Source organism: Grampus griseus (genome assembly GCF_964374135.1).
Source record: "Grampus griseus genome assembly, chromosome: 4".
NCBI lineage: Eukaryota > Metazoa > Chordata > Mammalia > Artiodactyla > Delphinidae > Grampus > Grampus griseus.
In genome coordinates, this window is record NC_138997.1 from 142,354,083 (window position 1) to 142,379,582 (window position 25,500).

At 42.6% G+C, this 25,500-nt stretch overlaps 1 protein-coding gene across 2 annotated transcripts in view; it reads right to left on the reverse strand.

The window, feature by feature from the left end:
• Positions 1 to 25,500, reverse strand: part of ADD1 (adducin 1) — a 76,524-nt gene that overhangs the window by 16,946 nt on the left and 34,078 nt on the right. For both annotated transcript variants that reach the window (XM_082653161.1, XM_082653160.1), the window contains exons 2-9: positions 24,100 to 24,314; positions 20,923 to 21,085; positions 14,352 to 14,503; positions 6,713 to 6,793; positions 6,319 to 6,468; positions 4,116 to 4,259; positions 3,913 to 4,011; positions 2,790 to 2,966 (exon numbers count right to left, since the gene is read on the reverse strand). In XM_082653161.1, the coding sequence (XP_082509287.1) occupies positions 2,790 to 2,966; positions 3,913 to 4,011; positions 4,116 to 4,259; positions 6,319 to 6,468; positions 6,713 to 6,793; positions 14,352 to 14,503; positions 20,923 to 21,085; positions 24,100 to 24,294 (1,161 nt within the window). In that variant the 5' untranslated portion in view covers positions 24,295 to 24,314. The remainder of the gene's footprint in view (positions 1 to 2,789; positions 2,967 to 3,912; positions 4,012 to 4,115; positions 4,260 to 6,318; positions 6,469 to 6,712; positions 6,794 to 14,351; positions 14,504 to 20,922; positions 21,086 to 24,099; positions 24,315 to 25,500) is intronic.

Below are 25,500 nucleotides of genomic sequence, written 5' to 3' on the forward strand. Positions count from 1 at the left end.
ATGACAAGAGAATTAAGATTTGAAAGGATTACACAGGGCTAGTCACGTAGGATGAGTCAGTGGCGGCGCTCTACTTGCCAAGTACTGTAGAAGCATTCCTCTCAATTCGGGAGTTCTCCCCCTCTGGGTGATTGCCCTCTATGGGGGGTCACCACCTTTATTACCAATCATTCCCTTAATACATTCAAAAAAGGGTGGTAATAACCCCTGAATGGAGTTGGTTGTTGTTTTGTTTACTCTTGTTTCGTAACTACCCTCAGGAAGACAGGTAAATGTCTGCACTGGCAACTTCTCCATTTATGAACATGCTTTGCTGAAGAATAATAAAAGATAACCACTCAGCTATAAAGACTATCTTCAGAAAAATACAGTTCTCATTAACTGAAGTGTCCTCTTGCTGAGAGAGCTGGGACTCTTGAGTAATCTTCATGACTTCAGAATAAACCATCCAGGACATCACAAAATTTTATTCTGAGGGGGGATGGGCTTTTTCTTTATTCTTCTCCTTTAAATGCCAAACCAAAATCAGAAGCAATACTCAGCCCTCAGACCTCCTATATGGCTTATAGTTAAAAATATGGATTCATCCCTTCTTTGAGAAGCTGGAATGATATCCTGATCGGGAAACAAACTAGCATTTCTTCTGACTTTCTATGTCAGAAATGTTCATGGACTTTATATGACCTACTCCTTATAGTGTGAGAACCCTCAACTATTCTCTACCCTACTCAATTATTAGCAAACACATACAGTTGATCAGAATGTTAAATTAAAACAGGGACTAGCATCAGTGACCGCCATCCAACTTTACTTCTTATAAACCACACAGCCTTCTAATGTCAGAAATAACCTGTGCATGTTAAGCGCACTGAATAAAACACCCTTCCTGTCATCTCGCTTATTAATCTTTCATCCTTTATATTCCTCCCCTATCAAACTGGAGTCACTAATTTTAATTCTCTCTCTCTCCACCTTCCAGAATGTACTGAGTGCACAAGATGTGGCAGGCTGGTGTTCCTGATTTTTATTCCTCCCTCCCGCTCCCCGCCTTTTAGGTATAAGCGCAGTGAACGTCAAAGTATTTGCTAAGAGGACAGAAGAAGGGCCAGTAAGCCTGGGTCACCCCAGCGTTCCTCACCTTGCCGGGCCCCTTGGGGTATCGGACTCCGGATACAGATGCCTGAGCGATCACCACCCACTCTCAAACCTTCTCCGGGTGTGACCTCCCTGAGACTGCACTGTCCTGGCCTGCCTCTTTCAGCGTCTCGGTGGGCTTTCTTCCTCTTGGCTGCTTCCCTGGAAGCAGTCCCGGCTCACGCGCCCCCTCCGCCCTGCAGCTGCCTTCGTGCTCCGTCAGTGCACACGTCACAGGTGCCGGACTGCATCCGGGACTTGTTTGTCCATTTCCCTGACTAGGCCATGAACTCCCTGAGGGCAGGAACTGTGTCCTGGTCACGGCTACAGGCTCAAGACTAGGTGGTCAGTTAATGCAACCCACTTACTGAGCAAATGAATGCAGAAGTTATGGGAGGTTCACCCCTCCCCCACTGATCAAATCTACTCCTGTGACCATCACTTCTAGGCAGTTAACTCCCAGCTCTCCCTTTCCAGCAATGAACATTCTCCTAAGTCCAAAGAATTTCAGTGAGAAGAACCCTCTGAGGACACTTAGCATACCCTGAATCAGATCCATGAATTCTTTTTCTTCCAAGATCTTCCTGAAGCCACCCATCCCACCCGTGACCTGGTCCAATTGTGGTGACTTTCTTAATGTGAAGCTGGCAACATGCCCTTCCAGTGTCTTCTCTGTCCCACATGCCCACGACAGGTCTTTTTTTCCTCCAGCACCTAACATCATGTGGCAGTAGGAGACTCTCTTGAATCCTATTGAAGAGGTATGACACTGCAGCAGGAAAAGGGCCCCATCACAGAGTCATTTGTCTTTTAATGTGATTGCTTCGACCCTAAGTGCCTTGTTGTGAATATTTAGAGAACTTGGCGAGATCAGAGATGGACCTAAAAGACATGACCCTGTCGTGCTGCCATGTCTCCAGCCGTGCCCTCACCTCTGCTACGGATGCTTTCCTTCCCCCAACTCAGCCTGCCATGCTTCTACCTCTTCTTTGAGGTCCTTCTCAAGTGCCACCCTCTACATAAATTTCCTCCCTGATCCTTGCAAAAGGATGACATCCCTCACTGCAGCCACCTAACAGACCACATCCTGCCATGTACTATTAGAACGTTCTTATTATGCTAAAAGCCCCGCAGCCATGCTCCTGTACCACGTTGGGCTCCATGTCCCCGCAGGAAGCAGCAGAGGGTCTCCCACGCAATAAATTGGCAGCAAAGTGTGTGGAACACAGCAGTCAGGCCCCGAATAGCTAGAATTTACTGTTAAAACAAAAACAAGACACTCGGCTGACTGATTTAGAAAGTCCCCTCGACAGCTTGCTTGCGGGATGACGGGTACAGGGCTGACCCTGCTACTCGAGGAGTTACTCATCCAGCAGAGCAGAGCATTCTCTGTGCTCCTGACCCCACACAGTCCAAACAAGATTACCTTTAAAAAACAAAAGGAGACAAGAAACCCTCACCTGTATATTCCATCGTAGTTTAGCTTAGAAGTTAAATTGCCCTGGTGCTTCTTCATGACTTGAGGGTGAAAGCATTCTGATGAATGAATGCATGAAGACAGCAATTTCACAATACTATTTCACTCACTATGAAAACACTAACATTTGTGCTGCTGGGATGAGCGCTGTATCATCAAGTGGTGGCAACATTCTTACCAGATTATCCAGCATCCGCATGAGCGCTTCAAACTCCTGCTCACCAATCTGCCACTTGGGAGGCGATCCGCTGCCCTCCCCTGCCGGGGACCCGGGGGAACGGGATTTGGCCTTGTACTTCCCAGGATCCAGGAGGACTAAATTGTCTGGCCCTCCCGCACTGGCCAGAGTTCGAACCTTTTCCAAAACAAGCAAACACTACAGTTGGAGTTCCTTGCTGATCAACGGGGTCAGATGCCCATGAGAGATCACTTCAACAGAAATGTAGGTTTCAAAAGAAACCAAATCATTATAAGAATAAAAAATGTGAGACAGACACTGATAGACAAATCACAAGGTAATCTTCAGAAGGTTTTCTTTAGCATGAAAAAATATTGGGCACTCATACTAGAAGGACAAAAGGGAAGACAAAGCCCTCCCAAGGCCATATGAAGGGGACTGGGGGCTGCATCACCACAGGCACAAGCCAGAGTGACAGTGAGGAACGCACATAGGGGCCGAGCAGACTCAGCATAAGCAGAGCCCACTGCTGTGAGACTGTGGGCACATCTCTACTCCCTGCACCCACTTTTTCAAAAAGAGTGTGTGGAGTTCAAATGAAATGACATGTAGTAACATAAATAAAGCACCTGATAGCAGGGCTGGCATATGCTAGTACTCCATCAATGGCAGTGACTTATGTATTTGAAAAATTAAAAGTTAGAAATGAAAAGCCCAATAATCATTTGCCAACTTAAATCAGTGAAATGGCATTTTCCCTGGTCATCTTCCAAATCCATGAGCTCATCTTTAGCAAAGAAATCGCTCACAGACTCACTGCTGCAAAACAAGTATCAAAAATCTATGGGAGGGCTTCCCTGGTGGCGCAGTGGTTGAGAGTCCGCCTGCCGATGCAGGGGACACGGGTTCGTGCCCCGGTCCGGGAGGATCCCGCATGCCGCGGAGCGGCTGGGCCTGTGAGCCATGGCCGCTGAGCCTGCGCGTCCGGAGCCTGTGCTCCGCAACGGGAGAGGCCACAGCAGTGAGAGGCCCGCGTACCGCAAAAAAAAAAAAAAAGAAAATCTATGGGAACCCCACAAACACCTAAGTATACTATAGACCAAACGGAACGGCCACCACCTACCTGGATCTCACATGCAACCACAAGGTTATGGATGTAATAGAAGGCCTCCTCAACACTCTCTCCAACGGATACAAGCCCGTGATTCCGGAGAATAAGAACCTAAAGGGAGGAAACAGGAAAGCTCTATGGACCTAGGCAAGAAGACAGATAACGTTTTTCTTCTTTCCTCTGTAATTTAAATACCAGATTAGATGCCTACTGACCTTGCTTTTAGGCCCCAAATTTTTCTGAATTAAAACTTTTTCTTCCTCATCAACCAGAATCCCGTGATAATCATGATAAGCCACTTCTCCAAGGGAAAGTGCCTCTGGGGAGATTGGCAAGAGGCCACATTTCATCGCAGAGACCTAGAGAACAAGCAGCACCATCAACGAAGACGAATCAGGAGCTCCACTGATGACACGGCAAATGCTTTCCTCAAAAACGTAATGGGGGGAACATATTTTACTCTGTTCTCCTTTCAGAAATGAATGAACCCATGAATTTAAGATAAACCTTACTTCTGGGGCTCACCACCAATCTATTTTTAAAAATCAAAGCCACCACTGTCAAGGAAGGCCTCAAAAGAAATTCCACATATTTCTGGATTTCTCCCACACTGACTGTAAACACCAAGTGAGCTCAGATTTAATAAGATGAGTCCTGGATCTACTGCAAGGAGAGACAATGGCTTCCTCTGAATGAGTCACAACATTGCAAAGAGGGGTTTCTGAAGAGCTTTAAGGTTTTGTGTACTTTTCATCTTAGGTTGTAGGTGAGATAGGAACACCTGAAAGTCAGATAAAAGGAGATTTATAAAGATTTAGGATATTATACTGTATAAATTCTCTACATTTATTTAAGTGAAAAATCAAAGTGTCCATATAGCCCTTTAATTTCCTTAACTTTCCCAAACTGACTTTAGAATATGCTAATTTTAAAGGTCTTCTACCTAGACTAACAGGCCCCAAAGATTTAAATAATACATATGTAAGTGTAACAATTTCTTACAGAAAAGTTAATCTAAAAAGACAATACCACAAAAAAGGCAGTATCATATTTAATTCCTTTCACAATATCAGCCTTTCTATAAGAAGTTATTTCCTTACAAAGTAAAGTTACTTTGATAATTTTTAAAACAAATTACATGCTATTTGTGATAACCACAGTCTCAAAGGTACCTCTAATGGTTCTTTAAAATGCATGGATTTTTCTTTTTTTTTTGGCATGGATTTTTTGGGGTTGGAAGAGCATGCATTCTTTTAAGAAAAAATTACATCATTTGGAGAATGATATAACTAATAAAACTGATGCTGACATCAAGAACCATATCTTCAAAGTAAAACAAACAAACCAGATCCAACATTCATCCCAACAACCCAAGATCTATGATATTAAAACATCAAGACAGAGTGAAATTCAGTATTACTTAATCAATGAGGTCATCTGTCAAACAAATAAGCCCAGGAAGTCATTAAAGTATAAAACTGGTGATAAAAAAGACAATTCTAGACAGTTCTTGAGTGCTTCGCTTTCACATGACTGTGCCAACAACCAGAAAGTACACTTTCATACATACTGAGGGGTCCGAGGCTTGGTCAGGTGGCCTGTGTGCACCAGCAGGGTCCAGGCTTGGTGATCAGAATGGGGCAGGCTCCTGGCAAGCTCGGGGCTCAACGGCCAAGTCTCCTAAGAGTCTGCAGCGTCTGTGCCCTCTTCCCCCTTCTTTTTCTATTTTTTGGCTGCGCCACACGGCTTGAGGGGACCTTAGTTCCCCAACCAGGGACTGAACCCGGGCCAGGGCAGTGAAAGCGCCAAGCCCTAACCACTGGACCACCAGGGAACTCCCTTCCCCGGTATTACTCTCCCCAGTCACAATCCAGCCTGGGTTTCGCTAAATCCAGGCGGATCATCTGTGGAGGCTGGCCGGTGTGTCTCTCAGCCTCAACCTCTCCATCACAGGCCTGGCGCCTTCCCCTCAGACCGTCAAGCAGGTTCAAGTCTCCTGCATCCCACAAACCCTTGCCTGAGCCCAGCGTCCCCCACTTACCACCTCACTTCACCCTCCCTCCTCTTCCCACTTCTCTTCTCAACCAAGGAGTCTCAATTCACTGTTGTCATTCTGCACTTCCCAGTCTCCCATACGCTGAAATCTCACTCCCCTCTTCAACACTGATTTTTCTAATCGTTGAGTCTTACAACATTTTCAGACTTATTACATGTTTTTCAAAATCAGATAGTAAATGGACCCCTTAAAATATATTCTTTTAAGAAAGTCAAATGTAGTGAGGAAAAAAGATTTTTCTAATCCAACAAAATGAGGTTTGTTGACTTGGTGCAACAAGAGAGGGCAATTTGGAGGAGATGTGAAGTGCCGCTCACTGAACGGCTTTAAACTTGAAGTCTCTACCAGGGCAGCGCACTCACCGCGGCCCCTGCTGGTGTGTGAACGTGCACAACGCACTTCGCGTCTGGGCGTGCAGCGTAAATGGCAGAATGTAACGTGAAGCCAGCCTGATTTACCCCTAGATTAGTACTTCCACGGTCCACTGCCTCTCCTTGTAGACTGACTTTAACCTGAAATAAGAAAGCAAAATCTTAAATATCAAGAGGATTTCATGTTATCCTAACTAGAAATTACTTAAACCAAAGTTTAAAGTGTTTATAACTAATTATAAAAGTTTTTCCCTGAGTTAATCACACAAAACATAGAGTTTTTCCTCTTTCTTGGGTTTTACATGTCTAACGAGATTAGACAGTATTTAATTACCTAACATGACCTACATATACTTGATGCCCAAGAAGAGAAGGACATTCTTACCAAACTGGATGCAGTCACTTCGCTGTAGAGAAGTCCAAAAGGTACAACGAGGAAGTGTTCCTGCTCGGAGCTCACTCTGGTCTGTGCGGAGAATTACTGAGTTAGCTCAAAAATCCTATTGAAATTATTTGCATCTCTTTCAGTCCACAGACTCACGGTTTTTTTGTGAGCATTAACTGAGCTACATAGGGTCTCACTTAAATACAGTGCCTATCACAAAGCTAAGGGGTACTGAAAGCTTTCTGTTATTATGTTGTAGGAACTTACTGGGTACATGAAGTGCATCTTGGTCACATTCATGATAATTAACTTTATAAAGAAAAAACCTTCTGGTGGCTACCAAGCCAGTATCACGTGCAAAAAGGTGACACTCCTCAAGGGTGTAATAATGAAAACCAAACCTTACTTTTTAAAAGTCAAAATGTTTTGTTTTTTTTTTAAGTACTCAAAACCTATAGGATAGTGAACAATCATAAAAATCACAAATAAGAGAGCGTTCTTCCTTTCTGCCTGACCAAAAGTCTCTACACATCACATCCTTACTCCCCTGGTATCTTTCTTCCTTCCACAATATAGTTTTCTTTCAACAATACAGATTTGTCACATATGATGGATATGTGCTAGATGCTAGTCATGTAGTGCGGGGTCGGGGGGAGTCCTGCCCTCACAAAAATTTAGTCTAATTTTTATCAATGTAATGATTTGGGGATAGACTCAAAAGACTTCCCAAAGCTATTAGGACGGAACACATTTACTACTGGGCTAAGAATTCTAACTAGGGTCAGGTAGGTGGAATTCAATGTTTGTTGAAAAGGCCTTATGCTGTTTAGTCCAACTTCCTAACCAGCACAGTGACTTCTATAGTGGCCCAAAAGAAACACACACGGGGCGGAGGGGTGTCTGCTTGGACAGTGCAGTGATGCCCTCACACGGCCGGCCTCGTTCCTTCATTCAGCAAATAGTCCCGGAGGCCTTCTGCACCTGGAGGCTAGGGTACAGCAGTAAACAAACAGAAGCTGGAGAGGCCTAATCATTAAACACTCTCTCTTACACTGAACAGAAATCTGTCTGTGGTGTGCAACACAGAACGAGGTCTACCTCTGCCCTAAACTGTAGTTTAGTCCTGGGACATCTGAAACTATCCCATCTCCTCCATGTCACCTTCACGCGAAACTCACTGGATTTCCTCAGCACACTAGAATGCGGACCCACAGTCATATAAGACCTGAGTTAGAACCCAGAACTGTCTATGTTGCTCTGGGGACCCTGGGCTCCTGGCCTCCTCACCCATGAAGTGGGGATGAAAGGGGCTTGTGCTCACAATAAAGCTTTCAATAAATGGCATCTCTTAACTATTACACTACTGCAGTATTATTAATGGTGGTAGGAAAGCCATCTCTACAATATCCATTCTCTATAAATCTCTACTACTAGGTCTCTACTCCTTTTTAGTTGTTTCAAAAATGCTGGGAATTCCCTGGCAGTCCAGTGGTTAGGACTCCACACTTTCACTACCGAGGGGCCAGAAATATTTGGGCCTTTCCATAATTTTGGGCCTTTCCCCCAAATATTTTCCCATTAATTTTAAGTTAGCCAGGTTTTTTAACGCTGAAGTCAGTTCTTTTATTTTATAAAAGATGTTGATCTTTCTAACTATCTAAATCAAAACTATGCAAATTCCCCAATTCCCAAACTGGGTCAAAACAAAACTTAAACAAGGAATTACTGTGTATTTATTGGCTGGGATGAAGAAAAATAAGGTTGGAAACAGGGAAAAATTAAACGTCAGATATTTTTAATTTCATTTATTTATTTTTTTGGCTGCGCTGGGTCTTCGTTGCAGCGCGTGGGCTTTCTCTAGTTGCGGCGAGCGGGAGCTACTCTTTGTTGTGGTGCGCGGGCTTCTCATTGCAGTGGCTTCTCTTTTTGCAGAGCACGGGCTCTAGGTGCACAGATTTCAGCTACTGCAGCACGCAGGCTCAGTAGTTGCGGCATATGGGTCCTAGAGTGCACGGGCCTCAGTAGTTGCGGCGCATAGGCTCTTAGAGCGCAGGCTCAGTAGCTGTGGCACGCGGGCTCAATAGTTGTGGCTCACAGGCTCTTAGAGCACAGGCTCAGTAGTTGTGGTGCATGGGCTTAGCTGCTCTGTGGCATGTGGGATCTTCCCAGACCAGGGATCGAACCAGTGTTCCCTGCACTGGCAGGCAGATTCTTAACCACTGTGCCACAAGGGAAGTCCCAAGTCAGATATTTTTGCTTATTTTAAAAGTTTTTATTTTGAAACATGCATGTAAAAAAGTATTTAGCAGGTATACGTACAACTTAAGTAAAATAATAAATCAAATGTCCATGTACCTTTCAACCAGCTTCAGAAACAAAATAAATCTAATATTTCTGAAGCTGTTTCTTTCTCCCTATATCCCATAAGTAATCACTATCCTGAGTTATGTGTTAAGCATTTTCTTTCTTTTCCTTACAGTTTTACTTTATATATATTCATCCCTAAGCAATACATTGCTTAATTTTTATCTGTTTGTGAACTTCATGTAATTGCAATCATACTGTATTTTTCGGTGACTTTTTTTCCTCAACACTGTTTCTGAGATTCCTGCAGATGATATACAACATGGCAATAATTTATTCATCCTCATTGCTGTATAGTGCCTATTGGATGAATATACAATTTATGTATCCACCTTCTGTCAATGGACGTGGTTTTCATTTTGCCATTAAAAACAATGCTATGAACATTCTTATACCTGTCTCCTAGTGTACATGGTACAGGTTTCTCCAGGGTAACAAAGTAGGAGGTGAAGCCAATTATTTTCCAAAGGGCCTAATTAAATGTACACTCCTGCTAGTAGTATATGATAGTTCTGTGCTTCTACAACCATCTTTCCTAAAAATTAAAATCTGATGTCTGTGAAATGGTATTCCATCGTGACTTTATAATTTCCCAGTTACAACTGAGTTGAGCAACATTTCATATTTTTATAAGCCAGTCTCATTTCCCCTTCTGTGAAATTCCTGTAAATTGCCTTGTCTTTTGTCCATTTTATACTGGTTGCTTACTGATAGTTCTTCATCTATTCTGGATACTAATTTCTTGTTGGCTAACCGTGAGGCAAAATCTTCTAGGTTGTAAGCTTTTATTTTCACTCTCTTTATGGTGTCTTTTAATGATGAGAAATTTGTTTACTTTAATGTAGTCAAATGATTTATTCATCTTTTCTTTTATGATAAGTGCTTTTGTGTCTTAAGACAACTTTCCTTAAGTCAGAGGTTAAAGGTAAGTGATTTTCACTTATACAGATCCTAAAATTTTTTAAGTATTATCTTTCACACTCAATGCTTAATTCATTGGAATTGCTTTGTGACTCTATACAGTATAAGGTAAGAATCCAATACAATTTTCCAATTCTGATTTTTCAATCTAATTGTGCCAGCACCAATTACAGCCTGGTCCATCATTCTTCCCTTGATGATCTGCAATGCAGACTCTTTTGTATATCTGATTTTTTTTTTTTTTTTAATATTTATTTATTTATTTGGGTGCACCGGGTCTTAGTTGAGGCATGCAGGATCTCCACTGCAGCATGCGGGATCTAGTTCCCTGACCAGAAACTGAACTCAGGCCCCCTGAACTGGAACTGTGGAGTCTTAACCACTGGACCACCAGTGAAGTCCCTGTATATCTGATTTCAGTACATAAAGATCTAGTTCTGGGCTCTGTCCCACTGGTTTATCTGTTTCTGCCTTTCCCCAAAGCACACTATTTTAGTTACCATCACTTTATAAGTTTGACACTTGATAGGAAAAAATATCTCCTTACCTAGTTCTTCAGGAGTTATCTATTCTAGGCCTTTTTTCCTCCACATAAGTTTTAGAAGCACGCTCATGCTATGAGGTCCCACATTAAAAAAATACTACATAGCCAGTTTTACTCACTTTTTTCTTTGTCTATGTGTATATATATATATATATATATATATACACACACATAATTCATATAGCTATAAACAGTATACATTTTATATTTTCTCTTTTATAATAATTATTTTCCATGGTTTCAGATGGTCTTTATCAATTATTTTTCATAATATGTAACATTCCCTCAAGCTGATGTTGAATAACTGAGCCATTTCCCACCTACTGATGGATATTAAGACTCAAATTTTTTTATTATTACAGATAATGCTATAATAAATATATTTATACATCATGTTTTCTTCTTTGACTTCTTTCTTTAACATATATTTCCAAGAGTGAGCTTAACAGATCTACATATTATAATGGAAAAGCTTAAAATATACAATCTTCAGAATCTGAAACAAAAAGGAGAAAGTGCTAAATACTGATGTAGACTGAAAAAAGAGAGGACATTTCAAAGTAAGTTTTCTAGTCCCTGATGGCGTAGCACTGGTCTAACTGCAAGTCTTCCCACATGTAATGCCCCTTCTCTGTGCACAAGGAATGAGCGCTAACGTCATTCACCGAAAACACAATACACCCGACTCACTATCTCTGGCAGAGATCCCTATCATGTCCTCAGAACACAGTCACTGTGGACCCGCTGCCACCTCTGGAGCCCACCACCTCGGAGGGTTAGCATTCCTTGGAATCCAGAATGGAGGTGAACCTAGCATTCCACTGACACCCAGAGGCATTTAGGGACGGAAAGACCCTGCCATTGGCTAAGAGCCACCAAGAGAGGAAGCCCACCTCATGTGCCAACTGGGCTATCCTGTCTTTTGACACCCCCGCTCAAAAGCTTCTCTAAATCCAATGCAATCTTAAGACAGAGATTAATTCAGACAATCATCTCCAATCCTCTAACACCTGTTAGCACTTTTAAATCCCTTTAGCAGAAAATCCCTATTGCCCTCCTTCAAAGAAAGGGCACGATGACCTGTTGGCACTTTTTGGCTGCACTGATACTATTAATATTTCTTTTCTGTTAAATCTATATATGATAACGCCTAGACTGTGAAACCAAAATATGGATGCTATAAATAGTTAAAAAAACAAAAACTTTCTTCCTCAAAGATTTTCTAGTTCACAAGATATAAGAAATATGTTTTGTAACTTGAATTTCTTTTTTATTCAGTGTTAAGTCCCAAAGAGATCACTTACAGAAAAGTAAACACCTAACTAATTTTTTTTTAATTTTTTTTTTTGCAGAACACAGGCCTCTCACTGCTGTGGCCTCCCCCGTTGCAGAGCACAGGCTCCGGACGCGCAGGCTCAGCGGCCATGGCTCACGGGCCCAGCCGTTCCGCAGCATGTGGGATCTTCCCGAACCAGGGTACGAACCCGTGTCCCCTGCATCGGCAGGCGGACTCTCAACCACTGCGCCACCAGGGAAGCCCCTAACTAATGTTTTAATTCTGCCAAGTCCTAAATAATTAAAGGGGGAAAAAAATGATCAATTTAAGCAATTCAAACTTATTTAAATAGCATTCATAATAGGACTAGTAGTAAACAGCTTTTAAAATCCCCAGAGAATGTAAGGCTGGCATTAAGCCAAGGATTACATTTCCTCTTAGCGATGTAATATTTTCATGGAACTAATTTTTAGGCAACCATTTAGCATTAAATCTCTACACAGGGGCTTCCCTGGTGGCGCAGTGGTTGAGAATCTGCCTGCCAATGCACGGGGCATGGGTTCGAGCCCTGGTCTGGGAAGATCCCACATGCCGCGGAGCAACTGGGTCCATGAGCCACAACTACTGAGCCTGTGCATCTGGAGCCTGTGCTCCGCAACAAGAGAGGCCGACATAGTGAGAGGCCCGCGCACCGCGATAAAGAGTGGCCCCCGCTCGCCGCAACTAGAGAAAGCCCTCACACAGAAACGAAGACCCAATGCAGCCAAAAATAAATAAATAAACTTATTAAAAAAAAAAAATCTACACAGACGTTCTGTCAAGTATAATTAGCCACAGAGGCCAGCAATTTCCACGCAGGCACAAGGAAGAGAGCCAGCTCTTGTGGGAGGCTAACTGGATCCACTGACCAAATATCAAAAGGCGCCTCCTCTGTGCACAGCACAGGAATTCTTCCCAGGACACAGCTGGAGGCTCCTTTCATGGAGCTGATGTGGACGACGAACAAACGTACAGTATGGATGATGGTAACTGCTGTGGGGGAAATAAAGCAGGTGTTCTAGGGTGGAAGTGACATTCCACAAGCAAGACAGCATAGATACAACAGGGTCAGGTCTGCGTTTTGAAAGGTTCACTTTAGCGGCAATGTGGAGAAAAGAGGGGAGGGTAACTCGGTATATCTGGCAAAGATCCCTACCACATCCCAGAAGCACAGTGCACTAGTCACAAAGGTGGGCTTCAGACTACCATCAAAGAGCATTCCTTGGAGTCAAGAATGGAGCTGGGAACCTCCCTGGTGGTCCACTGGGTAAGACTCCGTGCGCCCAATGCAGGGGGCCCGTGTTCAATCCCTGGTCAGGGAACTAGATCCTGCATGCATGCCACAACTAAAAGCATGCCTGCCGCAACTAAGAAGCCCACATCCAGCAACTAAGATCCTTTCACAGCCAAAACAAATAAATAAATACTTAAAAAAAAAAAATGAATGAAGCTGAACTAAGCACTGCTGGTTATGAGTCCACAAGTAAAAAACACCTACACATGTGTATTAAGTACTGTGTGTACTGAGTGTGTTGAGTATGGAGAAAAGGGTAAAACGATTTAAACGTCTGTTAATGCTGGTTATCTCAAGGGGGACAAGAGTATTCACAGGATTATGATTTCTTCTTTCAACGTCTGTGTAAGGGACGCTTGCCACAATAAGCACACACTATATTAATAATTTAAAATATCCAATAAGGGGCTTCCCTGGTGGCGCAGTGGTTAAGAATCCTCCTTCCAATGCAGGGGACACAGGTTTGAGCCCTGGTCCGGGAATATCCCACATGCTGCAGAGCAACTAAACCCGTGTGCCACGACTAATGAGCCTGTGCTCTAGAGCCCACGAGCCACAACTACTGAGCCTGCGCTCTAGAGCCCTTGAGCCACAACTACTGAGCCTGTGCGCCACAACTACTGAAGCCCATGTGCCCTAAAGCCTGTGCTCCTCAACAAGGGAAGCCACCACAATGAGAAGCATGCACACTGCAACCAAGAGTAACCCCTGCTCGCTGCAACTAGGGAAACCCTGAGCGCAGCAACGAAGACCCAATGCAGCCAAAAACAAATTAAAAAAAAAAAAGAATGAATTGAAGAAACTAGAGGTCCTGATAATGTTGAAAAATGGCTAAAACTGGAATATCTGAAGAAATAAATATGAGAGATAGAAGGCTTTGGTCCAAGTAGGAAAGAAAACATCTTCATTCTTGATTTTTTAGGCATAAAAAGAACTTTAGGAACTGCCTATAATTTGGTAAACACTCATTTATTAGGTGAGCAAGCAAGAAAGGAGTTTTAAAGAACTACTGTTCTCATAATTTTTAATTCAAACTGGCTAATTCTCAGATTATTATACTCTGCAGTCAGCAATCAGAAGGAAGGTGTTCCAAGATTTACTTCAGCTCAGCCAGATTCCCTCTCCCCCTAAATGAAAACAGGTGGTGCCAGACACATACTACTCCACTTATCATTCAGTTACTACCCCATTTAATACTCACTGTGATGTGATTGTAGATAAGCTGAGACCATCCAAAGAGATCTGCTAGTCGGTAAAACGCTGCCAGTTTACACCGCAATAACTTCTCCCCTTTGTCATAGGCAATAGAATCAGATCCTCTAAGGTCATTCACAGGAGTCACCATACCAAGACCTGAAATGAAAAAAGAAACAAGACTCAAAGATTTAATATTTCTTGTCAAATGTAAATCAAATAATAGTTGAGATATTAATCGTCCCACAATGGGCCATAAGGTAAGTCTTGAAAACGTCAAAGACTATTTCATAAAGACCAAGTTCCCCAACATTAATACAATTAAGGTAGAAATCAATAACAGAAAGGTAATAAAATTTGTAGCATGAAGTAAAGCAAAACTTAGAAGGACATTTACAGTATTAAACATATACATTATGGGGCTTCCCTGGTGGCGCAGTGGTTAAGAATCCACCTGCCAATGCAGGGGACACGAGTTCAAGCCCTGGTCTGGGAAGATCCCACATGCAGTGGAGCAACTAAGCCCATGCACCACAACCACTGAGCCTGCCCTCTAGAGCCCACGAGCCACAACTACTGAAGCCTCCGTGCCTAGAGCCTGTGCTCTGCAACAAGAGAAGCCACCATAATGAGAAGCCCACGCACCACAACGAAGAGTAGCCCCCGCTCACCGCAACTAGAGAAAACCTGCATGCAGCAACAAAGACCCAACGCAGCCAAAAATAATAAATAAGTAAGTAAGTAAATAAATTTATTACAAAAAAAAAGAGAGGAGGGGAGGAGAGGGGAATATGGGGCTGGGAACGAGAGAAAAGAAAAGAAGAAAAGAGAAAAGACCCAGATAAAAGCAAGGGAGGAGAATTAAATAAGCTGCCATATTTTTTAGCACTTCACAAAAACAACAGAAGAGGGAGCTCTAGAGTCAGGATTCCTGAACTGGACTCCTCCAGGAAAACTAATTTCATGTAAAAATGAACAGAAAAATATCATGATCAAATACCACACAAAAATTATTCAAAGAGGGCTTCCGTGGTGGTACAGGGGTTAAGAATCCGTCTGCCGATGCAGGGGACACGGGTCCAAGCCCTAGTCTGGGAAGATCCCACATTCTGTGGAGCAATTAGGCCCATGTGCCACAACTACTGAGCCTAGGCTCTAAAGCCCACGAGCCACAACTACTGGGCCCACGCACCGCAACTACTGAAGCCCATGCGCCTAGAGCCTGTGCTCCGCAACAAGAGAAGCCACGGGGGCTTCCCTGGTGGCACAGTGGTTAAGAGTCCGCCTGCTAATGCAGGGGACATGGGTTCGTGCCCCGGTCTGGGAAGATCCCACATGACGCGGAGCGGCTGGGCCCGTGAGCCATGGCCGCTGAGCCAGCGCGTCCGGAGCTTGTGCTCCGCAACGGGAGAAGCCACAACAGTGAGAGGCCCGTGTACAGCAAAAAAAAAAAAAAAAGAGAGAAGCCACGGCAATGAGAAGACCACGCACCACAATGAAGAGTAGCCTCCACTCTCCACAACTAGAGAAAGCCTGCACGCAGCAACGAAGACCCTATGCAGCCAAAAATAAATTAATTAAATAAATTTTAAAAATAAATTATTAAAAGAAAAAAGAGCAAAATCACATTCCTACACATAACAAAAGCACAAAAAACATATCCACAAAACAAATGAAAACTATAACCTATTATTTCATAAAAGATAAAGAAAGGCATTAATAATAAAAGATAAGAAAAATGTTTAATATAATTAGAAAAATTCAGAAATGAGGGCTAGAATATAAAAGGAATTAGATATAAATGAAAAATAATTTTAAAAATAAATATTAAAAACAGCGTAAAGGTGAAAGAGGAGAAAAACTTTTTAAATCATAAAGAAATGAAGAAAGTGATAAAAAGAACTTGAGAAAACGTTGACAGTTAAAGAAGTCAGACAAGGAAAATCCATCATGTGCATACCAGGAAACAAAAGCAAGGGAACAGAATGAATATTAAAAACCAACTCAAGAAAACACTCTGAAAATAAAAAAGGTTTGGAAGGCACATCATCTGAGAAAACTGCCCAGAAAGACAAACACCAAGACATATTCTGGTAAAATTTCTGGACTCTAAAGAAAAAGGAAAATAGATTATGAGCATCAAGGAAAAGAAACCAAGTAACTTATATGGAAAGATTGTCTTCAAATTCTAAGAAAATGAATTATGCATTTAAGATACACAAAATAGGAAAATGTGAGCCAATGATTTTATACCCAAACTAACTAAACCAAACATATAAAGGCCACAACGCAAGAATGAAGAAATCCTTTCCACAAGTGTTTTCTGGGAAATCTACTATAAAAGCAACTTCAGACAACCAAATTGACTAAAGGGGCACTGATACAAGGACTGGTGGTGAGCATTAAATATATATTTATTACAGAATTAAGTTATTAATTGTAACACAAAATGAATGTAAAAACAAGACCATAACATATAATGGTTATATGCTCTGACAACAGAGAATATAACTATTTTAAAACATGAAGAGAGAACATATTATTGGTATAGGATTGATACTGTGTGGGGTATGTGAGAGAAAGCAAATGAGTTATTAATATTCTAGTTTTGTTATTCCTGGTGTCCTGGAGAACCAGAATTCTTGTTGTAGAAGAAAGAAAAACAAATGTTAGATAGAAGAGGTTAAGTAAAAACCCCTTAGACCTGAATTTTAATTGGAATTATAATTCCAATATATTTATAATTATACTTACAATTCCAATTTATCAATATAGTATACAAATCACAAGGTAATTTTTAAAAATAAATTTGTTTATTTTTGGCTGCATTGGGTCTTCGTTGCTGTGCGCGGGCTTTCTCTAGTTGCAGTGTGCGGGCTTTCTCTATTTGCAGTGAGCAGGGGCTACTCTTTGTTGCAGTGCGCGGGCTTCTCACTGTGGTGGCTTCTCTTGTCGGGGAGCACAGGCTCTAGTTGCGCAGGCTTCAGTAGTCGTGGCTCACGGGCTATAGAGCGCAGGCTCAGTAGTTGTGGTGCACAGGCTTAGCTGCTCCGCAGCATGTGGGATCTTCCCAGACCAGGGCTCGAACCCATGTCCCCTGCATTGGCAGGCGGATTCTTAGGAAATCTCCAAAAGGTAATTTATATTTCCTAGCTCTATCCACTAAAAAGGTCTAAAAAGAATAACTAACCAGTCAGTAGCAAAGAGCATTTCTAGCACCCAGACTAAAATTTCATTTCTCACAAAAAGAAATCAAGGTTTCTTAGAGAAATGGCTGACTCCAGATCTGGGGCAGGAAATGTACAAGATGAGCCTAGAACATCTCCTACAGGAGGTGGCCTGGAAGCTGTCAAAGACTACTAGGCTCAGGAGTCAACTTGGAGAGGTTCTCTTTAGTCAAAGGTGGGACAATGTGAGTAGTATCAAAAAGGATAACTGCAATGTTTTGAAACACATTAAATATATTTAAATCTCTGCAGGGACTTCCCTGGTGGCGCAGTGGTTAAGACTTTGTGCTCCCAATGCAGGGGGCCCGGGTTCGAGCCCTGGTCCGGGAACTAGATCCCACATGCATGCTGCAACTAAGAGTTCTCACGCCACAAAACAAAGGAAGCCAGCGAGCCGCAACTAAGGAGCCCACAAGCTGTAATTAAGGAGCCCGCATGCCACAACTATGGAGCCCATGTGCCGCAACTAAGGAGCCAGCGAGCCACAGGAGCCCTCGAGCCTCAACTATGGAGCCTGTGAGCTGCAACTAAGGAGCCTGCCTGCCACAACTAAGACCCGACACAACCAAATAAATAAATTTTTTTAAAAACCTATGCATTCAAAATAATATTAAAGAAATAGTAACTGGTCACTTTAGAAGATGACAGGAAACCAACTTCTCGTTTTGAATGGTTACCTTTATACAAACCGTACCACGGGGTAAGCAAAAGAGCTGAGAGGAAGTTTCTTTTTGTGCGTGTGGGTTGAGGGCTGACTTCCAATAGATCTCAGCAAGGAAGCTGCTCTGCTCCGTATGAAACCCTGACCAACAAGCAGGTCATCTATGAATGGCTTAGCACCAGCCTCCCTGCAATCATGCGTTGAGTGACAGAGAATGAGGCGGCCCCCTTTCTGGTCATGCCCCATTTCCCAGAGAAGTTTCTCTTTACAGAAATGTTCTAACTAGTAAATACAGAAGAAGGAATGACAAAATTAAAATATCACCATCTTGGAACCTTTGTTAAATTAACGGATCTAGGCATTGAGCAATGATGGCTGCTACAGCACGAATGGCAACAAGCAGGCTTATGTGCCTGCGGGTAGAACACAGTGCCACCTATGCAGTGAGCTTGCCAAAGAACAAAATCCAAATACAGCCAAGCTTCTAGACCCAGCTACCAATTTACTGTAAATACAAAAGAAAAAAGAACATAATGGGCACCATGGAGATGGCATCAGTAAAATTCAAGACTGTAGCAAACTCTACAGGTCAACAAAACCCATTTCCTTTAAAGTGCGAGGAGAAAAAGAGAGATGGAGGGGCAACTTGTAGCTTTAAAAATGCTGAAGAGACAGTAAGTAAAAAAAGACAAATACTAAACCATAATATATTTAAGTATAACCATTTGGATGATAAAACTATAAAGAAAAGCAAGGCAGTGATACCATTCAAGTCAAGACGGTGATTCCTTTTAAGAGGGCAAGCAACTGATAAAACTTTATTTCTTAACCAGGGTGCTGGTTATAAAGGCGCTCACCTTAAACCACTCATACGTTATATATCTTTTTGTTCTATGCCATCTACATACATTATATTCCACAACAAAGGTTAAAATTCACATTAAAATTTTTTATGTGAGAAGTAAACTATTAGATACAATTAAAACTAGATTTTTTTCTTCCTTCTTTTTTTGGTGTGGCACTATTAAAATTTCCTTTATCTCTGACTAGAAAACAATATGTGAGTAAATATATTACATTGTCCTTTATTATCTAATTCATATAAATATCACTAGAATCCATTAAGAATCCATGTGAGGACTTCCCTGGTGGTGCAGTGGTTAAGAATTCACCTGCCAATGCAGGGGACACGGGTTCGACCCCTGGTCCAGGAAGATCCCACATGCCGTGGAGCTACTAAGCCATGCGCCACAACTACTGAGCCTGCGCTCTAGAGCCCGTGGGCCACAACTACTGAACCCACGCAACACAACTACTGAAGCCCATGCGCCTAGAGCCTGTGCTCTGCAACAAGAGAAGCCACTGCAATGAGAAGCCTGTGCACCACAACAAAGAGTAGCCCCCGCTCGCCGCAACTAGAGAAAGCCCGTGTGCAGCAACAAAGACCCACCGCAGCCAAAAATAAAATTAAATAAATAAATAAATAAATAAAAAAGAATCCATGTGAAAACATGAAAACCTAGTGACTACCATTCAACTTCAGGATGGAAGTGTGAGCTAGTAAATTACATGTGATTTTTAACACTCTCTGGACATTAATGATATTATCACTCAGGTGAATGTCAATCAACTTCTAAGAATACCAGAGAACAGACAGGTAAATAGCACACGGCAGGTGATCTAACGCAAACCAATACCTTAAGTTGGTAGTCAGAAGCTGATTATCCAACTAGAAACATCAGAGACTGATCCAGGGCACAGTACACAGCAGGTCACATTAGCTGATGCTCAAGGTACCCTGGGCTCCACCTTGTCATGTTAACGTTTACAAATTCAACAGCCACGGCAAAGCGCCATCTCTGCACAACTATCTTTGCTAACTAACTTTGCTCACATTCATCCACCCAACAGTTTTCTTCTAGCTTTTTTTTGGAATTTTTCTGTTTCTCATTCATTTGCGAAGAGCAGTGAGGAATGGTGGATAAGAAATGTTGGCTTGGGGCTTCCCTGGTGGCGCAGTGGTTAAGAATCCGCCTGCCAATGCAGGGGACACGGGTTTGAGCCCTGGTCCGGGAAGATCCCACATGCCGCGGAGCAACTAAGCCCATGCACCACAACTACTGAGCCTGCGCTCTAGAGACCATGAGCCACAACTACTGAACCCCGTGCGCCTAGAGCCCGTGCTCCACAACAAGAGAAACCACCGTAATGAGAAGCCCACGCACCGCAACCAAGAGTAGCCCCTGCTCGTCACAACTAGAGAAAGCCTGCGTGCAGCAACGAAGACCCAACACAGCCAAAAATTTAAAATGAAATAAATAAATTTATTTTAAAAAAAAAAAGAAATGTTGGCTTGACTGAAATAAGTTCAGGCAAAATCAAAATCAATGTGTTACTCCCCAAGCATTATTTCTAATTAGTTTTTTTTTTTTAATTCATAAAGGGTCTGAGAAGCCACATAAAAAGTTACCTGCCTGAGAAATAACAGTCCCACTGGCTCATAAAAAAGGAGCCCTCTATAGTCAAGACATTTTTAGGCCTATCTTTTACTACAACTAAAACTCAATTTTTAAAAAAACCTCAATTCTATGTATTACATAGTGTGTGCTCATCTATTTCACATTGGAAAATATTAGGAAATTTTCCCCGGAAAATGACAAAGAATGTATACCAAGTCAGGAACTACTCACTCATGTTTAAGGCAGCCATCCCTCCCTGCGGAGCTGCCGGGTAGACATTCGGTACATTCGTGGTCATAAAATCTGCAATCTGCTGTAATGCCAATAGGCCTGTGGGGTTCTTCCCCTTCTTAAATTGTTCCTGTATCATTGATTCCAATTCTTCACAGAAAGCCTAATAAAAGGCAAATTAAAACAATGAGATATCGTTTCTTTTCTGTTCCTTGGGAAGGCAAGGGTAACTATCGCATAGACTAATTTTCTGTTTGTTTTCACCAGTGCTGGAAAGGCAAATGGATAGTCTCAATATATCACTACCTGGAGCATAAATAAGTACATTCTTTCTGGACAGTAATTTAACAAGATAAAAGCTTAAAAATTTGAACAGGCATCCTATTCCTAGGAATCTTTTCTAAGGAACTCATCACAGATGTGCTCAAAGACTTATTCATAAGGATGCTCATTCCAGCATTATTACCAATAAAAGGGAAAACAGGTAACAGTCTACATTTTAAACAGTAGGGGACTGATTAAATACCCTGAGTCACCTTACAACACCTGACACTGTTCTAGGCACTGAGAACACATAGGAAGAAAATGGCTTTGCCATCAGGAACTTAAAACTTAGTAAGGAAAACACAAAAAGAAAAAATCCACAGTACAAAGGACCCTCTGTATCAACAGCATTCCAGATGACCTATATGTGCACAGTATGGAGCTGCGCTTAGCAACTACCAGTGAGTGAGGCCTGGAGCCACCCATCTGGACCCCAGACTCTTTCCTCAACCAGCAGTCACCAGCCAATGACCTTGCCTGCTTGCTTGCTTGGTCCTAACTCCGGATGGTTAAATATCCACACCCTCCCCTCTCAGCTCCCTGATCGCCTCTCCTCCGACGACTGTGTCATCCAATTCACCCCGGCCTCCTATTTCCATGGTCATGCCCTAGAGACCTGCTCATTTCTAGTAACTGGGCCCCTCTTCAGTCTCGGAGCCAAGCACATGCTCTCCAAACACCCTCTCCTAGTGTCCGTCTTGATCCTAAGGCCTTATCACCATCCCGTACCTTCCCTGTGTCCTGACCTCTCTCACTCAGCTTAGGCCCTTGGTTTAAAACTATAGCCATTCCCTTGCTTACAACTTCAACTCTCTACCATTTCATCTGGCAAAATCCCAACCCCATGTTAAGTTCAACTCTTCACACCCTTTCTATTCACGCTGCTGAAAGTGGCTGGGGGGCAAAAACGAAGACCGTACCGCACTGTCTCACTGTAAATCCATGACCACTGACCTGAGTGCACCCTTGACATTAACCCAGGGATCATTCCTGACCTTTCTTGCCCATTCTCTCGCCTACTCTCCATGCCTTCTCTACACCACTCCCCGTGCCCATTCTAAGCAGATGCCTCCACTTGTTATTCCACTGAGAACAGAGAATCAGTCTGAAGGAAACTTCCACAGGTTCCCTCGCACATCTCCCAACTGTCAGCATCTGTACACACAGGGTGGGCCTTCCCACTCCTTACTGCAGTTGAACGATCCACGCTCCTAAAACCAAAAAACCAACACCGGGTACATTCTACTCAGTAAAGCCCAGGCCTTACCAGTCTTTCCTCTAGGGTTCTTTCTCTGTTCCCAGACCCCACAGTGCATGTGGATCAGTAACATTTTGATGCTGACTGTGTTCTTGACCCCTGTGGGTAGGGACTTGGCATCCCCAGTGCCCCCAGCACAGTGCCTGGCACATACTCGGTACTGAAAGTTTAGCTTCTTCACTCTATCCTTAGTGATTTTCACTTGGTTTCTTGTTGCTTTTACACAGGAAAACTGCTCAAGCCAAGTCTAGATGTTATCCTGATTCTTTTTTTTTTCCCTCACCTCTTCCTCCCCATCCATCAGCAAGTCCTATTTATTCCACCTTCAAAACAGAACACAAATGAGTTTACCTCTCTCCACCTCTACCACCACCACTCTGGCCCAAGCTACCACTACCTCTTGCTTGGAAAGACACCTTATTCTCTTGCCCTTTACGGTGCTCTCTGTATACCAACCCAGAATGAGTTACTCAAAGACTGAAGCGTGCCGTTCCCATCTGCACTGTACCCTGAGCTGGGCTGACACAGCCTCTGAGGCAACTGCCCCTTCCTCCCTCTCCAATCTCACACACCCCACACTCCCGCTTCCTATGCCCAGACCACACTGGCTGCCCTTGGACTCTTCAAGCTCATTCCTGTCCTGGGAATTTCATGTCTGCTTCTCCCCCATCCCTGCATGGCCGGCTCCTTCCTGTCATTCAGAGTTCAGGTCAAATCTTCCTCATTCAGAGAGGTTTGTTCTACCCAGTCACACTCAATCTAATCATCCAGCTGTTTCCTGCACTGTGCTTCTATTTGTTGCTCCTTGGTTATCTCCTTCGACTACAATGTAAAGTCTGAGACTTGATCTGGGCGTTTACACAGGTGTTATACATATGTCAAAATTCATCAAGCTGTACACTTAAGACTTGTGTATTTTCCTGTAAGTTATATTATTGAGGAATAATATATGAATAATAATAACAACCAAACAAATAAGCTTTGTATGCTAAGTACCCAGTTCCTTGCAGACAGAGATGATCAACATTTAAAAAAATAACTCAAATGAATTATCTGCCAAGTGATACCCCAAAATATTAAGGAAATAAAACAAGAACAGATTAAAAGGATAAAAAGAATGAAGCACACATAAAGACAGCAGCATCAACATGAAAAAACTATGAAAACAGCACTACTTTACCTAAAGATGCAAACAGAAGACAGTTGGGCGTGACTGTGGTTCAAATGCCGACCATAACTAAAGGTAAAATCAATCAACAATCAGGTGTTGCTGAGACCTACTAAGTGCCCAGCACCAAGCTAGTGTTTTGGAGGAAAGAGTAATTTTCAAATGGTCGTTATAAAGACTCTCTGGCGAAGCAGTGAGAGAGTGAAAAGGAGAAATGAACACCTCCTATCCTTTACGATAATGAAGATTTTTCATTTGTGTGTCTGATAACTTGAACTAAACTGAACTCTTTAACAGCCATACATATATACGAGGCACTGATTTCCTGTGTTAAGGTAAACGGACTATGACACATACAACAGAGCATAAGAGCTGAAGTAGTGGAAGAAGGAAGAGGACACTTGGTCAGAGACAAAGCTTCTCTTACGGGACTTTGCAGAATCATGGACACCCTCTTTTTTTGCTCCATCATATTGAAGTCCTGGCGAAGGTCTGGTGCCATGTTCCTCTCTCGCAAGTATTCTGGATTGTTCTCATCCACTCTGTCGAAATACCTCTCTTTGTGAGGGGCTGTGGTCGGGGGTGGTGAGGTCACCACTGCAGCCCGAGTATCACCATTCATTGCACAATCTTTCTAGGTTCCTACAGAATCAAAACAAAAGACAGTATTGTTTTTGAATCAATGTCCAGTAGCATTTCATAATGAGAACATCAGCCTGATAAATACAGTCTCCAGCATGAGGATGCCCTGACTGACTGACCAGTCAGAGCCATGACGTGTGATGCTTCTTTGTGGCTTCTGAGGCACGTGGCTGGTCAGCCATCGCCCACCTGTCCACCAACAAGGGCAGTTTTTGTCCTTGCCACTGTTCTTCAGCAGACAACAAGAAAACAATAACAAAGCTAGTATATCCTCTGACAAACTGAAAAAATATAATTAGATATGAAAATTTTGACCACAAGATAGTTTCAAGTCAACATATTGTCCCAAACAGACAGGATCTTCTAAAAGCAGCACAGTTCATTTCTGGAGAAATGTGATTCATGATATTGTCCCCAAAAAGTACTGGTGGCAACTCTGCAAAGGATTTGCCACACAGGTCAAAGGAGAGAAGCCGCTCACACATCTGTATTCACGCAAATGGAAAATGCTCTTCATCAACATCACCTTCTTGGTTCAAAGAACAATAATAGTAGGCTCAGAAAATGTCAGCATGTCCTTGAGTTTGTGAATAACCTGAAAAGATGCCCAAATGGCTCAAATTTAAACATCTGCTAATATGGCTACTTACTTTACAGTCTTTTTTTAAAAAAAAAAACTTATTTATTTATTTGGCTGCGCCAGGTCTTGGTTGCAACATGCGGCATCTTTGTTGCAGCGTGCGGGATCTTTAGTTGCAGCATGGGGGAATCTTTTAATTGCGGCATGGGGGATCTTTTAGTTGCGGCATGCAGGATGTAGTTCCCTGACCAGGGATTGAACCCAGGCCCCCTGCCTGGGGAGCTCAGAGTCTTAACCACTGGACCACCAGGGAAGTCCCACTTTACACTCTTTTTAATCCCAATCTTTTATTTGAAATGCTGTTTTGAACACACTAAATTATATTCATCTTTTAACTATAAATCTCTAAATAGCACCTTTACTAATCATACAAATAGTTCATTCTGCTTTTATAACCCACTGAATGACAGCTTTAACAATATATATATGCAATGTTTACTGAGCATCTTTTACGTCCACTGTGCTGGGCACAAAATTAATCAGATGTAGTCCTCACTCTAAGGAAGCTGGACTCACAGTCCAGAAGTGGAGACAGACTCACTGAGA